The 13,328-nt window shown below is 57.8% G+C and overlaps 2 protein-coding genes and 1 long non-coding RNA gene across 4 annotated transcripts; 1 reads left to right on the top strand and 2 right to left on the bottom strand.

Moving 5' to 3' along the window:
- Positions 1-1,791: 1,791 nt before the first annotated feature.
- LOC129735647 (uncharacterized) lies at positions 1,792-3,751 on the bottom strand. The gene is made up of 6 exons (XR_008731434.1): positions 3,649-3,751; positions 2,962-3,510; positions 2,496-2,921; positions 2,242-2,395; positions 2,054-2,161; positions 1,792-1,947 (listed from the first exon to the last, which is right to left on the bottom strand). It is a non-coding gene; the product is annotated as an uncharacterized LOC129735647 (long non-coding RNA).
- Positions 3,752-3,873: 122 nt separating this feature from the next.
- On the top strand, positions 3,874-6,462 carry PYCR3 (pyrroline-5-carboxylate reductase 3). 2 transcript variants are annotated; one of them, XM_055706118.1, is made up of 6 exons: positions 3,874-3,986; positions 4,576-4,640; positions 4,910-5,089; positions 5,380-5,532; positions 5,666-5,758; positions 6,091-6,462. In XM_055706118.1, exons 1-6 carry the CDS (start codon positions 3,905-3,907, stop codon positions 6,271-6,273), a joined length of 756 nt encoding a protein of 251 aa, XP_055562093.1. In that variant the 5' UTR covers positions 3,874-3,904; the 3' UTR covers positions 6,274-6,462. The 2 variants fall into 2 exon arrangements, with proteins under 2 accessions (XP_055562093.1, XP_005444518.3); XM_005444461.4 differs by having other exon boundaries at positions 5,320-5,532.
- A 3,633-nt stretch (positions 6,463-10,095) lies between these two features.
- Positions 10,096-13,318, bottom strand: TIGD5 (tigger transposable element derived 5). The gene has a single exon (XM_005444482.4). It carries the CDS (start codon positions 13,230-13,232, stop codon positions 11,274-11,276), a length of 1,959 nt encoding a protein of 652 aa, XP_005444539.2. The 5' UTR covers positions 13,233-13,318; the 3' UTR covers positions 10,096-11,273.
- Between the last annotated feature and the right edge of the window lie 10 nt (positions 13,319-13,328).

The following is a 13,328-nucleotide window of genomic DNA, read 5'->3' as shown; positions in this document are numbered from 1 at the left end:
TACACTGCAACTGCTCACTTTTGCACTCATTCAGAGCCCAAATGCTCCATGGAACCACCCAGACACAACTGGGTGAGGGAGGAAAATGGAGGGGAAGGCAGGAAAGAAGAGGAGAGGGGAGGAAAGGGGAGAAAAAAAGTGGAGAGAGGAGGGGAAGGGAGCCTTGGGGGGGAAAGTGGTGGGGAGAGGGAGACAGGAGGGGAGGATTTGGGAGAGGAGGGGAAGGGAGGAAAGAGGAGGGTCGGAGAGCAGTTGAGAGGAGAGAGCAAAAGAGGAGAATGGAGGGGCGGGGAAGGGAGGAGTAAGGTGGGGACGGGATAGGTGGGACGGGGAGGGCGGGGAGAGGAGAGGTGAGGAGTGATGAGGAGGATAGGGAGGGTAGAGGATGGGAAGTGTAGAGGATGGGAGGAGAGTTTAGGGAAGGGGACCCGAGAGGAGGAGGGAAGGGGAAAAAAGGGGACAGGAGAGGAGGGGCTGCTCCAGAGAGCCAAGAGTGCTGGCCCCTCCTCCTGGGGGCCGCAGCCCACCCCAGCCCACCCCACTCCTCCTGAGGACCAGCAGCCCACACCAGGTGTCCTGGTTTCAGCTGGGACGGAGTTAACTTTCTTCTTTAGTAGCTAGTACAGTGCTGTTTTGGCTCTCAGGTGAGAGCAATGGTGATAACCACACTGATGTTTCTAGTTGTTGTCGGGTAATGTTCATACTAGACTCAAGGACTTCACAGTTTCTTGGGCCTTGCCAGCCAGAATGCTGGAGGGGCACAAGAGACCGGGAAGGGACACAGCCAGGACAGGTGACCTGAACCAGCCAAAGAGGTATTCCATACCATGGGACATCATGCTTGGTATATAAACTTGGGGGGTTAGCTGGGGGGGATCGTTTCTCCGGGACTGGCTGGGCATCGGCCAGCGGGTGGTGAGCAGTTGTACTGTGCATCACTTGGTTTCCTTTCTCCCTTTCCTTTGGATTTTACCCTTTTGCCCCACCTTTCCATTATGATTGTTATTGTTATTATTGACATTACCGTTATTTTAATTTATGTTCTTACATTTTCATGCCATTTAAATTATTAAATTGTTCTTATCTCAACCCTCAAGTTTTACATTCCTTCCTGATTCTCCTCCCCACCCCTCTGGGTGGGGGGGAGTGAGTAAGTGGCTATGTGGGGCTTGGTTGTTGGCCGAGGTTAAACCATGACACCAGCCCCCTCTGCCTGGGGGCTGGCAGCCCAGCCCAGGGGACCTTGCCAAATGGCAGCAGGATGGGACATCCAGGATGGGCACCCAGGCTGGGTCCTAGCAGCAATCAAGGGTGCCATGCCTCTTCCTCCCTGCAACCATATCCCACTTGTCTGGGGTGGAGGTGAGCTGGTGATGGGGCTCCATCCTGCAAAGCATGGGCCAGGCTCCCCCAGCACTGTGTCAGGCAGCTGCCACCAGGCACTGCCCTGCAGGGAAGTGAGAGCATCGTTGAGGGTAGAGCACCCCCAGCTCACCCCTGTGATACTCTCAGAGTGGCATGTCCCCAAACAGATCCCCCCACACCTGTCCCCATCTGTTATGTCAAGGACCAGGAAAGCAGAGAATGCCAAGATACAGAGGAGCTTGCCAAGGGGGTTGGAGACAAGGAAAAGGAAGATTGCACAGGGCAGCATGAGCACCAGTAGCGTGACCGTTAGCAGAAAGCAGGAGTGTGTATGATGCAGGTGGATGTGGTACTTGGGCTCTGACATGTGGGACGGTAAGCAAGAACCAGCACCCATCTGCCCTCCAGCACCAAAGCATAGCTCACCAGCTGGGCCAGGGATGGCGCAGAGGTGCTGCAGATGGTTCTTCAGCCAGCTCCACGCACCCTCCATGGTTGCCAGCATCAGCCTGAGCCTCTGGCTGATCTGTTGCAGCTTCTCCATCACCTCCTTCATCCAGTGCTGCTGGGTCAGGTCACTCTCTGCATGTGGGGGAGATGGATATGGCATTGGGATAAGCCAGGCGAGCTGCACTCAAGGGTGTCCTGCTGCAAAAAGAACTGGGAATGGGGTTTGCCACCTTCCTACCTAGTTGGGAATGGATGTCCTGAGCTCTACCCTGCACGTGGTAGAGGTCTGACAGGAAAACCCAGTGCCCTTTCCCAGGCCTCACAACACCACAGCTGCTCACATTCCCTGTAGGGAGAGCCAAGACGTTTCAGTCCCTAAAGTGGGACACAAGGATATATAGCAGCATCCCAGCTGGTGGCCCTTACCCGTCTGCTGGGTGATGTCCTCCACAAGCCAGGCCATCTAGTGCCACCAGCTGGCAACGCGGGTTTCATCCAGCACTGGCTGCTGCAGGCTGTGATGGACAGGGATCTCCAGTCTTGGCTGCGGCCACTGAGCCAGCCACTCCCACAGCTCCTCCTGGGGCGAATACTGGGGGGTACTGGAATGGTGGTGACAGGGGGCGGCTCCACAGCACCCCACAAACCATCACTCCATGGTGATGCCCACCACCACCTACCAGGTGGAAGCTGGCTCACCCTCAGCATTCAGCCTCCATCCCACGGTGCTGGGGAGACTGGAAAAGCCTTCAGAAGCAAGTAAAGCTGGCAAGGCTGAGGGTGGGAAGAGTGTTAGGAGTGGACACCCCCATCTGCCGCGACGGAAGTGGGCTGAACAAGGCTGGGTTTACCCCAAAATGAGGATGAGCAGCTGAGCAGAGGTGGCTGGGTGCCACTCAGGCTCTGCAACTACAAAGTTTAGGATTTTTTATTATTTTTTTTTTTTGGGGGGTGGGGGCGGGAACTGCAATGGATTAATACAGAATTTGGGGTGGAATTGGAGAAAACAGGATTTGAGGTGCCCTGCCCTGGCACTTTACCATATCTGACATGCAGTGGTGTGTCCGGTGACCTTCAGTGCTGGCCCAGCAGTTGAACAGGTCAACCTCCAGCCTGGTCACTGGCCTGGCAGTTGAACAGGTCAACCTCCAGCCTGGTCACCTCCTCCTCACTCAAGTCAGCGCAGAATGAGCAGAGCCACACCATGACCTGGTGGCAGCAGGACTCAGCACCCGTGGGTGCCCCCAGCACAGCTGGAGTGAGCATATAGAGGGGTTGGTTTTGGGTGTGAAACAAGGAGAACTGCTTGAGTCCACCCCAAAACTTTGCCTTCAACCCCCAAAGACATACCATGCCAACACGAGGCAGCCCACACCAGGAAAAGCAGCTGCCCAGGGTGGTGGTGGGGGGGGTGTCCTGGGGATCCCCTGTTTCCCCAGCCCGGGGGGAGACCCACAGCCACACCTGATGGTGGCAGAAGTTCATGGGTGATGGCCCCCAGCAAGCGGCTTCAGTCTAGAACTGGTCAACACGTGCTGCCACCTCAGAGGGGACAGATGGGCGGATCCCCAGCTTCTCTGGGCAGATGCCAAAGCCCAGCCACCCACAAAACCTGGCAGTGGTGCAGAGGAGCAGCACAGCCCAGCAGCTCCAGGGCATGATGATGATGATGATGACGACGACGACTGGGGGTTCCTGCAGGGAGAAAAGAGTGGGGAGCACCCCAACACCAGGACCAGCCCCCCACCAAGGTCAAGGACAGGTCTGGGGGACCGCCCATTGAGGCTACCCATCCCATTGCGGGGGGACCCCCCCCAGTACACTCAGGGGTACCTGGGGCTCGGCTGATGGTCCAGCCCCGGGGCGGTGGAGGCGGCTGGGGACCCCCACGCGCGTAAACCGCGGCGGCTCCGCCCCAGCCACAGCCCCCAGGCCACCTCCCGCGCCTGCGCAGACACCCGCCACTCTTCCGGGCCCCGCCTCTAATACCCAAGAGCCGCCAATGGGTGAGCAGAGGCGGGCAAAGCGCAGGCAATGGGCGTTCGTGGGCGGGGCCTGGGGGGGGCGTGTCGGTGCGGTGGCCGGAGCGATGGAGGCGGTGGAGCTGCGAGTGGGGTTCGTGGGCGCCGGGCGGATGGCGGGTGGCCTGGCCCGGGGGCTGCTGCGGGCAGGTACGGGCAGGGGAGAGGCCCGGGAGGCCCTGTCCCACAGAGCGGTGTGGGGACATGGGGACAGCCCTGTCCTTCCTCTCCCCGGCTTCCCTGCCCTCCGTGGGGTCCCTTCCCCGTAGGGCAGTGTGGGGATATGGGGACAGCCCTGTCTTGTCCCCCTCCCGAGGTTCCCTGCCCTCACAGTGGGGGCATAGCCCTGTCCCCTCTCCCTGGGTGTCCTTGGTTGTCCTCGCCCCATAGGGTAGTGTGGGGATGGCCCTGCCCGTACTCAGAAGCTGGGAGATGGCCACTGCATTTGGGGTCACCTCCCTTGCCGCTGCACCATGGCACAACTGGGTGCCCTCAGCCATCCCCGTGGGGTGCCCATGCTGACCCACTGGGTGCCCACAGCTGTCCCCATGGGGTGCCTATGCCAGCCAGACTGGCAGAATCTGGCCCTCTTTGTGCCGTGTCCCCTAGGCTGATTGTGCAGGGGTTGGAGGAGAAGAGCACATCCCAGCTAGTATCAGGTTCCCTGGGCTTGTGCTGGGGTGTCCCCAACACCCTGGGGCCACCCCAGCCGCTCACCCTGGTTCCTGTGTTCCCCAAGGGAAGGTGCCAGCCAGCAACGTCCTGGCCAGCGCTCCCTCGGACAAAAACCTGGATGCCTGGCAGGTGAGTGGGGCCATGGAGTGACAAGTCACCCCACTCGGTGGCCGTGGAAGGGTGAGGCATGCTGGGGTGCCCCTTGTCACAGTTTTGGGGCACCCTTTACCCCTTTGCAGGGCTTTGGCTCATCCTTCCCAGGTCTGGGTGACATCCAGGCAGAGCCTTGGTGGCTTTGCGGCCAGAGTGGGTCCCCATGCCATGTCCCCCCATGTGAATGTGCCTTGTCCATGGAGGTGGGGGGTGCCAAGCTGTGACACCTCTCCCTGCTCACGCAGGAGTCAGGCTGCCGGACCACTCACTGTAACCTGGAGGTGCTGCAGGAGAGCACCCTGGTCTTCCTGGCCACCAAACCCCACATCCTACCGGGCGTCCTGCAGGAGATCCGTCCTGCTGTGGGACCCCACCACATCATTGTCTCGCTGGCAGCTGGTGTCACCCTCCAGACACTGCAGCGGGTGAGCCTCCACCTTTTCCTCTTCCTCCTCCTCCCATTTGCACCCAAGCCTGTGGAGAAGGACATGCTGCTGTGGCTCTCTACCCACCCACATTGCATCTCCATGTTCTTCCCTATGGACCATGCTTCTCTGCCAGCCCCATGGGGGGCTGTGATACCCACTGGTGTCTCAGGGCACCCTTGGGTGCTCCCCAGAGCTAGCACCCTTCTCCCATCCCTGTCTCTCCCCAGCTTCTCCCTGCTGGGACCAAGGTGCTGCGGCTCATGCCCAACCTGCCATGTGTGGTACAGGCAGGGGCAATGGTCTTCGCCCGGGGTAGCAGTGCTGGTGACGGGGAAGCTGCCCTGCTGAAGAGCCTGCTGTCATCCTGTGGGCTCTGTGAGGAGGTCCCTGAATCCTACATCAACATCCACACTGGCCTCAGTGGCAGCGGAGTGGCCTACGTAAGCACCCACACTCAGTGGGCACCAGCTCACCAGCAGGACATGGGACACCAGCAGAAATCCCACCCATGTGGGGCTGGGGTTTGGGGTCCCCACTTGTGCCACGCTCACCCCTGATGTTCTTCTTCCCCAGGTGTACCTGTTTGCCGAAGCCTTGGCTGAAGGAGCAGTAAAGATGGGCATGCCAGGTGGCTTAGCCAGTAGGATCGCAGCTCAGACGCTGCTGGTGAGTCAGTGCTGTCATTCAGGGACACCTAGCATCACTCCTCTCCCCACTACCCCACAGCTCCCACCTGGCTTGGGCATCCTGTCACTGTTGCTGCTCTGGGCATCAGGGTGACAGAGTGAGGGAGGAGGTGTTGGGTGGCATTTCTCTCTTGAAACGAAGATAAGGCCACCAGAAGACAGCAAAGGGCATGGTGGTAGGACAGATGCTTCAGCACCTTGTCCCTTGCTGCAGGGGTGTGGGCCGTGGGAAGATGCTGCCATCCAATCCCTGGGCAAGGAGGAGGGTGTTTGGGAGGTCCCCTTTGTTTGACCCACCCTGATTTCCTGTAGGGTGCAGCAAAAATTATGCTGGAGACGGGGGAGCACCCGGCAAAGCTGCGAGGAGATGTCTGCACACCTGGGGGCACCACCATCCATGCGCTGCACCAGCTGGAGAAGGGTGCACTGCGAGCCACTGTCATGAATGCTGTGGAAGCAGCCACCAACCGGGCACGCGACATGGCTGAGGACTAGTGCTGAGCCCCTCCATTCTGTCCCCCATCGGGCGGGAGGGGTGATGGCGACCAGACTGAATCCCTTCAGGGAGCAGGGGACACCCCCAGGAGACCCTGGCTGGGGGTGGGAGATGGTGTGGACCTGTGTCCATGCCACATGCTACCTCTGCAGCACTGGGACCAAATAAACATGGGCAACACAATGGCAGGCTTGGCTCTTTCTGGTCCCTTCAGTGCTAGAGGCTACTATTGTACCCACCATGGGGTCACCTATATGGGGAGGTGACAGCCATGGGTCCCTGGGCCAGTAGGGATGGAGTTGATGCCATGCCGGCTCTGTGTTCACCAGGGATGGAGCTGATGCCATGCTGGCTCTACACTCACTGATGCTGTGCCAGGATGTATGGCACTGAGGACAGGGATGGGGGCAGGGTTTTGGGATGGGGTGATCCCATGTCAAGCTTGCTGGGGCTGGACAGAGTGGCCACATCCCTGCGGCAGGTGGTATGTGGATGCCAAGGGACCCTGAGAAGTGGGAAGTTGGCAGGATGATGCTCTGGGGATGAGTACAGAGAAAGGCTTTGACTTTTACACATGGGCACTGGTGCCTGCTCCTCTGCTCAGCTCTGGAGATGTGTGCATGAACACAGAGCTGCTATCCACATCCCAAAATTATGAGTAAGAAGTCAACCAGCTGAAAAACATCCACCTTTCACTTTGGCGAGGGACCAGCATCGCACCATGGGCCTGCAGATGGGTCCCTCTCTGGCAGCAAGGTGGTGGGATGGAAGCTGTCAGCTCTGGGGTGCTGTACATCAAGGGAGTAGAAATGCCTATCTGGAGAAGATCTGAGCCTTTTGCGTGCCCTAATTAAGCTTTGTTTGCTTCCCAGCACTTGCACGGATGCAATGAGTGATGATTTGCAATCTGCTTTGAAACCACGCAAAACATTGCTGGTGAAAGAAACAGCTGGATGCTGAGCCTCTGGCTCCTATGGCTTCGACTCTCTCCCCACGGTTGCTGTCACCCCAGATGCCAGTGGCACCAAGCCAAAAGAGATGCCACAGCCCTACAGTGCTGCCGGGTCATGCTAAAGCATGAACTTCCTGGACACTTCCTCAAGGCACCTAATTAATTAGCAAAGCTGCACAGAAGCCAGAGGCAGAGCTTGAGCCTGCCTGTGTCTCCTGCCGATCTCTATCCTTTGCTGTGGAGCCAGGGAAGGGGCTCACGGCACCTACGTGGTGCAGGGAAGCAGTGCTCCTCAAGGTTTCCAAGCTACCTGGTAGCTCTCTCCTTCTGCCTGCTTTTATCCCTGCCCTGTCCCCAGATTCCCCCAAGGTGATTCTGCTGGTCTCTCTGAAATATGCAGCCTACCAATTTCATTCTCGGGCATCTCCATCTCTTCTGTGTCCTCCACACCATTTCAACATACCTGGTGAAAAAGCCTTGGCAAAATCCAGCCCCACTGCTTGTGACACTGCTGACCTCAGCCCCTGGCCTTTCCCCATCTTCATGTGTCCTCCTAAAGGCTTTTGAGCTCTGGGGTTTCAGGTTGTCTTGCAGAGAAGCAGCATGTTCAATCCCAAAGCCAGGAAGCTGATGACCTTCATCAATTTGGTATGCACTAGTTTTAACAAAAATGGCTTAAATTCCAAAATTTTATTTAAAAAGTCAGAACTCACTGCAGGTATATTATTGCTACTACCTTACTGCTAATATTCCTGCCTTCAAGAGAGGCATCTTCTGCCTGGTGAGATCACGGAGCAGATCCTCCTGGAAGGCATGCTGAAACCTATGGAAGGCAGGGACGTGGTTAGAGACAGCCAACATGGCTTTGCCAAGGGCAAGTTGTGCCTGAGAAAGGTAGTGGCCTTCTACAATGGAGTGACTGCATTGGTGAATAAGGGAAGAGCTATGGACGTCATCTACCTAGATCTCTGTATGGTGTTTGACATGGTCCCACACAACATTTGTGCTGCTAAATTGCAGAGAGGTGGGTTTGATGGGTGGACTGTTAGCTGGATCAGGTATTGGCTGGATGGCTGTGTCAATGGCTCCATGTCCAAGTAGAAACCAGTAATGCATGGTGTCCCTCAAGGATATGTACTGGGACCAATCTTATTAAATATTTCTATTGATGACATAGATGGTGGGATTGGGGGCACTCTCAGCACACTTGCAGATGAGACCAAGCTGAGCAGTGTGGTTGATTTGCTTGAGGGAAGGGATGCCATCCAGAGGGACCTGGACAGGCTGGAGGAACGGCCCCCTGCAAAGCCCATGAAGTTCAATGAGGCCAAGTGCAAGGGTCCTAAACCTGAGTTGGCGCAATCCTCAGTAGCAATACAGGCTGGAGGATGAAGGGATTGAGAGCAGCCCTGCCAAGAAGGACTTGTGGGTGTTGGTGGATGAAGAGCTGAATATGAGCCAGCAATGTGTGCGCAGAGCCCAGAAAGCCAGTCCCATCCTGGGCCACATCAAAAGCAGCATGGCCAGCAGGTCAAGGGAGGTGATGCTCTCCCGCTGCTCCGCTTTGATGAGACACTTGCCCTGCTGCACCCAGCTCGGGTGTCCCCAGCACAAGCCAGGCAGGGACCTGCTGGAGCAGGGCTGGGGGAGGGACATGGAGCTGGTCCAAGAGCTGAAAGCCCTCTGCTGTGGAGAAAGGCTGGGAAAGCTGCAGGGGTTCAGCCTGGAGAAGAGATGGCTCCAGAGAGACCTTACTGCGGCCTTTTAGTGTAGAAAGGGGGCTGGTAAGAAAGACGGAGCAATGGTTTTAAACTTAAAGAGGGCAGACACAGACTGGACATAAGGAAGAAATCTTTTACACTGAGGGTGGTGAGACACTGGAATAGGTTGCCCAGAGAAGTTGTGAATGCCCCATCACTGGAAGCGTTCAAGGTCAGGTTAGACGAGGCTGTGAGCAACCCAGTCTAGTGAAAGATGTCCCTTCCCAAGGCAGGAGGGTTGGACTAGATGATCTCTGAAGGTCCCTTTCAACCCAAACCCATGGTTCAATGTTGTCACCTCCCAAACCAGGCCAATAGTGCCATAAGAGCACCCAGGCTGACTGACACAAGAAGTGAAGACCTCCAGCCCTGTATCTTCTGCTGAGCTTTGCAACATTGTCAAAAATGGATGACTCCTTTAACTCACAAACTACTGCTTGAAGTGAGCCACATCAAGCTCTAAAATGTTTTTTGTGGGTTGTTTTGTGATTTTTTGGTGTAAAAGACTATAAAAATAATTAGAAACATGGTTTTACATGATTACATCCCGTTAGTGGATAGAAGTCTGCATTCAGGCACTGCAGCATCAAGCTCCAAACACATACCATTAGGAAACCAAAGCTAAGGGAGAAGCATGAAATGGGACAGACACACACATCATGCTGGCTGTCAACCTGGCAGCAGCCAAACAGCAGAAATTGAGGTTGGCTGGGTTTGTGGGGGAAAAAAAACAGTGCATTTCTCCCCTAATTGGAAGCTTTTCTTGAAATAGGTTCTGCAGTGGAGTTTCATGATCTGAAAGGACAAACCTCACCTCCAAAATTGATGACTTCTGTGGGTTTTTTTCCTTGCTGCTCCCTAAATGCCCTGGCAGCCTCATTTATTGGCAAGTTAACCCTACTAATAAATTAAAATATCGATTTGGGGACAAGCCGCAGTGGCTCAGGTGCCTGCCTGGCCCTACTGCATTAAACAGGCAGCAGAGAGGTGGGGAACACAATGGAGAAGACCACACCAAGAGGACACAACCGCACAGAGGTTCCCCTTGTGCCAGCCTCCGTTCTGCTGGGATGGCTCCACATGACTGTTCACAGATGACAACCCCAAAGTGGCAATAAAAATCCATTTAATTTTCATAAACTCTGATGTTATGAGACAAAGACTCAACAAGTAAAAACACCCACCTTGCCTGCTGACATGGGCATGGCAGCACTGATGAGTTGTTGGGTTTTTTTCTCCTTTCAATAATTTGGCTAAGCAGGCTAATATTTAATTGAAATCAGGTCAACAGTTGCTGAATTCACATCTGATGCCTCCAGTATTTCAAGGCAGTGCTGGGAGCCCTCCCTGCTCCCATCTCAACTCACAATGCATGTCACACTGGCAGGCCATCTGCCCTGCACTGTGAGATGCATCTTCCATCCCCAACTGCCCCGCAGACCCTGGGAGTGGCACCTTAACCCCCATCCCTGGAGCCTTTGGGTTCATGAGGATTCTCAGGTGATGGTACCTGTTTCAGCAGGTCTCTGTGGTCTGGGTGTTCCCAGGCATGGGGCTGTCATGGGAATGATGAAGGCGACCCTCTCTGGGGAGTTGCAGCTTCATGGATGCCACCCCAGGTGTCCCTGTCCCAATCCAGTGCATGAAGAAAGTTGTCTTAAACCAGCCTCAAGCCTCCCCGGTTTAACAGGGCTCTGTTTTGGCAGTAGGAAGAGCATCACCAGCCTCCTCCATGGCAGAATGCTTTCCACCCAGGAGTGGTCCCTGTCCAGCCGGCAGTGCCCACCCCAGCCCCGCTCCAAGATGCAAGGAATTACTTAGTGTAACTTCCCCCATCATCCCAGCTCCTCGTGGTGATATTGAGGATGTCCCTCTCTCACTCCTCCTCACGGGGTCAGAGGGACTGGGCAGCACGGGAGGCACCCACCCCCTTCTAGTGGTGCCAGTGACTAGGGGGCCAACCCCGCTCAGTCTCATGTGACTTAAAAAATAGCACCTCCTAAATATACTCAGGTGAGGAATAACCCTCGGAATATGCAACGTACGGAGGAGTTGTTGCACAAACCCCCCCCCCCCATTAGCCCTAAACTGTAACCCCCCCTTAGCTGTAATAACCCAGGGGCGTTTGGGCCTCCTGAGCTCTAGTGACTGCCTGTGACAGAGGGGTAAGAGGAGCTGGCACCTCTGCTGCCAGCCTCCTGGGACAAATGGGATGTCCCCAGCCCCCTTCACCCCCCACACCCCAAGTGGGGTGGTTGGTAGCTGAGAGGTCACAGGTTGCCCTGCCCTAGGAATGGGGGCTGCCACCGCGGTGTAGCCGCTGTGCCATGCTGATGAGGGAGCGGAGCTGCACCAGCTTCAGCGGCCCCACTTGCTGGGGGTCCTGACCCTCCAGCCAGCGCAGTGCTGTCTCCAGACCTTTGATGGCTTCCCGAGCTGTGGGCAGCAAGATATCTCCTCCTTCTCCACCCCTTCTACCATCCCCATCTCGGGTAGCTGCCTCCTCCTCCTCCTCCTCTGCCCCACAGCCCCCAGGGCCTTCCTCCTCAGCATTCTCTTCCCCATCATCCTCCTCCGTACCCGGGGCCACATCGTCCAAGTGCAACCAGTCAGCCACCTCCTCGGGAGCCAAGCGCTTGTAGGCCAATGCGGCCAGGTGGGTGAGGTCGCTAAAGACTTTGCTGTCCCCTCCACCCTCCTCCCCACGTGGGGGGTTTCCATGCTCTTCCTCCCCAGGCTGGGGCTCGAAGGCGGCACGCAGCCCCAGCAGCCAGCACTTCTCGATAGAGCTGGGGGGGATGAGGTCCCAGGAGAGGCCAGCCAGGTACAACATGTCCTTGAGGAGGAAGGACTGCACAAAATCCATGGGGCAACCCGAGCCGCTGCTGCCAGCCGCGCATGAGACAGCAAGGCGCAGCAATTCCCGCTTGTAGAGCTGCTTGAAGGCGGACACCACACCCTGCTCCAGTGGGGCCGGGATTCGGCCTCCTCCTCCGGCCGAGCTGCTGCCAGCAGGGCCCTTGGAGAGGAAGAGCGCGCGGATGGAGCCGTCGGGTGTCTGCAGTGGCGGGGACTCCTCAGAGCCAGTCCCGGAGGAGGGTGGTGGGGAGCTGAGCAGCAGCACAGCCTTCTGCTGCAGGCAGCTCCGTCGCAGGAAGCGCTTGACACCCGGCACAAAGTCCTCAAAGAACCAAGCCCGAAGAAGGGCTGGCCCCAGCCTGGCTTCGGGGCTGTAGCGGTAGCAAGCAGGGAATTTGTCCTGGTTGTGATGACGGAGGCTGGGGGGATCACGAAGGCCCCCGACCACTAACGGCTTGAGCTTGTGGGAGCCAGTCAGGTTGGCAGCCAGCAGCACAGTGACCCGTTCACGGGGAGCCGGCCGCCGCCGTGCTGCTGCCGTTGCTCCGCCAGTCTGCCCTGGCAGCAGCTTCCAGTAGAGCCCAGTGATGTTGGTGTTGTAGATCTGCTCGTCGCCATAGCCCCCAGCATCAGCAGCTGGCACGGACAGGGCCTCGGGGCAGGCAGTGGGAGCCCGCTCAGGCTCGGTGGGGAGGCCACCCTCCCCATAGATACGCTGACTGGAGATGCCATGACGCTTCTGCCAGCGCCAGAACCAGCCGTGGCTGGCCTTAAAGGTACACTCAGGACCGTAGATCTGCCGGGCGAAGGCCTCGGCCTGGGCCTGGATGAGGGGCCCAGAGAGGGGGACGCCATGCTGGCGGAGTGCGAGGAACCAGGAGTAGACGGCGCGGTCGATCTCCTCCTCGTTAGCCAGGCGCATCTTCTTGCGCTGGGTGCCCACCTCACCCCCTAGCTGCTCCAGGAACCACCGTAGCTTGGCCTCATCCTTCAGCCAGCCCCTCAGCGTACCCCCCGGCACCCCGAAGGCCCGGCACACAGACGCCTGTCGCTCGCCCTTCTTCACCCGCTCGATGGCTTGGAGCTTGTCCTTGATGGAGTAGGCCCGTCGCAGCGCCATCTTCACCGACACCCCCGCGGCTGCACTGCCGCCACCGCCCTGCCGCCCTCCCGCCATACCGGCCGGCCCCCCACCCGCCTCCGGCTCCCCCCCGGGCATGGAGCCGCCCCCGCAGCCATGGGCCGGCGCGGTACCGGGAGGGGGGCGCGTTATAACCGGGGCGGGGCGGGAGGTGGGGGGGGGGGGCGCGGCGCCTTTGTCTCCGCTCCGGCCCCGAGCCGGCCGGTAGGGCGGGGCGGCGCGCAACGCGCATGCGTCCCCCTCCATAGCGATTAGGTTGCGCCTCTCCCCCTTCTCCTTGCCCTGTTGGACTCTTCCCCGCAGCCCCGCCGCTGCCTCTGAGTTGTACCACTCTACAAAGAC

The sequence above is a fragment of the Falco cherrug genome, chromosome 3 (genome assembly GCF_023634085.1).
Source record: "Falco cherrug isolate bFalChe1 chromosome 3, bFalChe1.pri, whole genome shotgun sequence".
Classification (NCBI taxonomy): Eukaryota; Metazoa; Chordata; class Aves; order Falconiformes; family Falconidae; genus Falco; species Falco cherrug.
The sequence above is the reverse complement of the archived record's forward strand: the minus strand, read 5'-3'. Positions and strand labels throughout refer to the sequence as shown.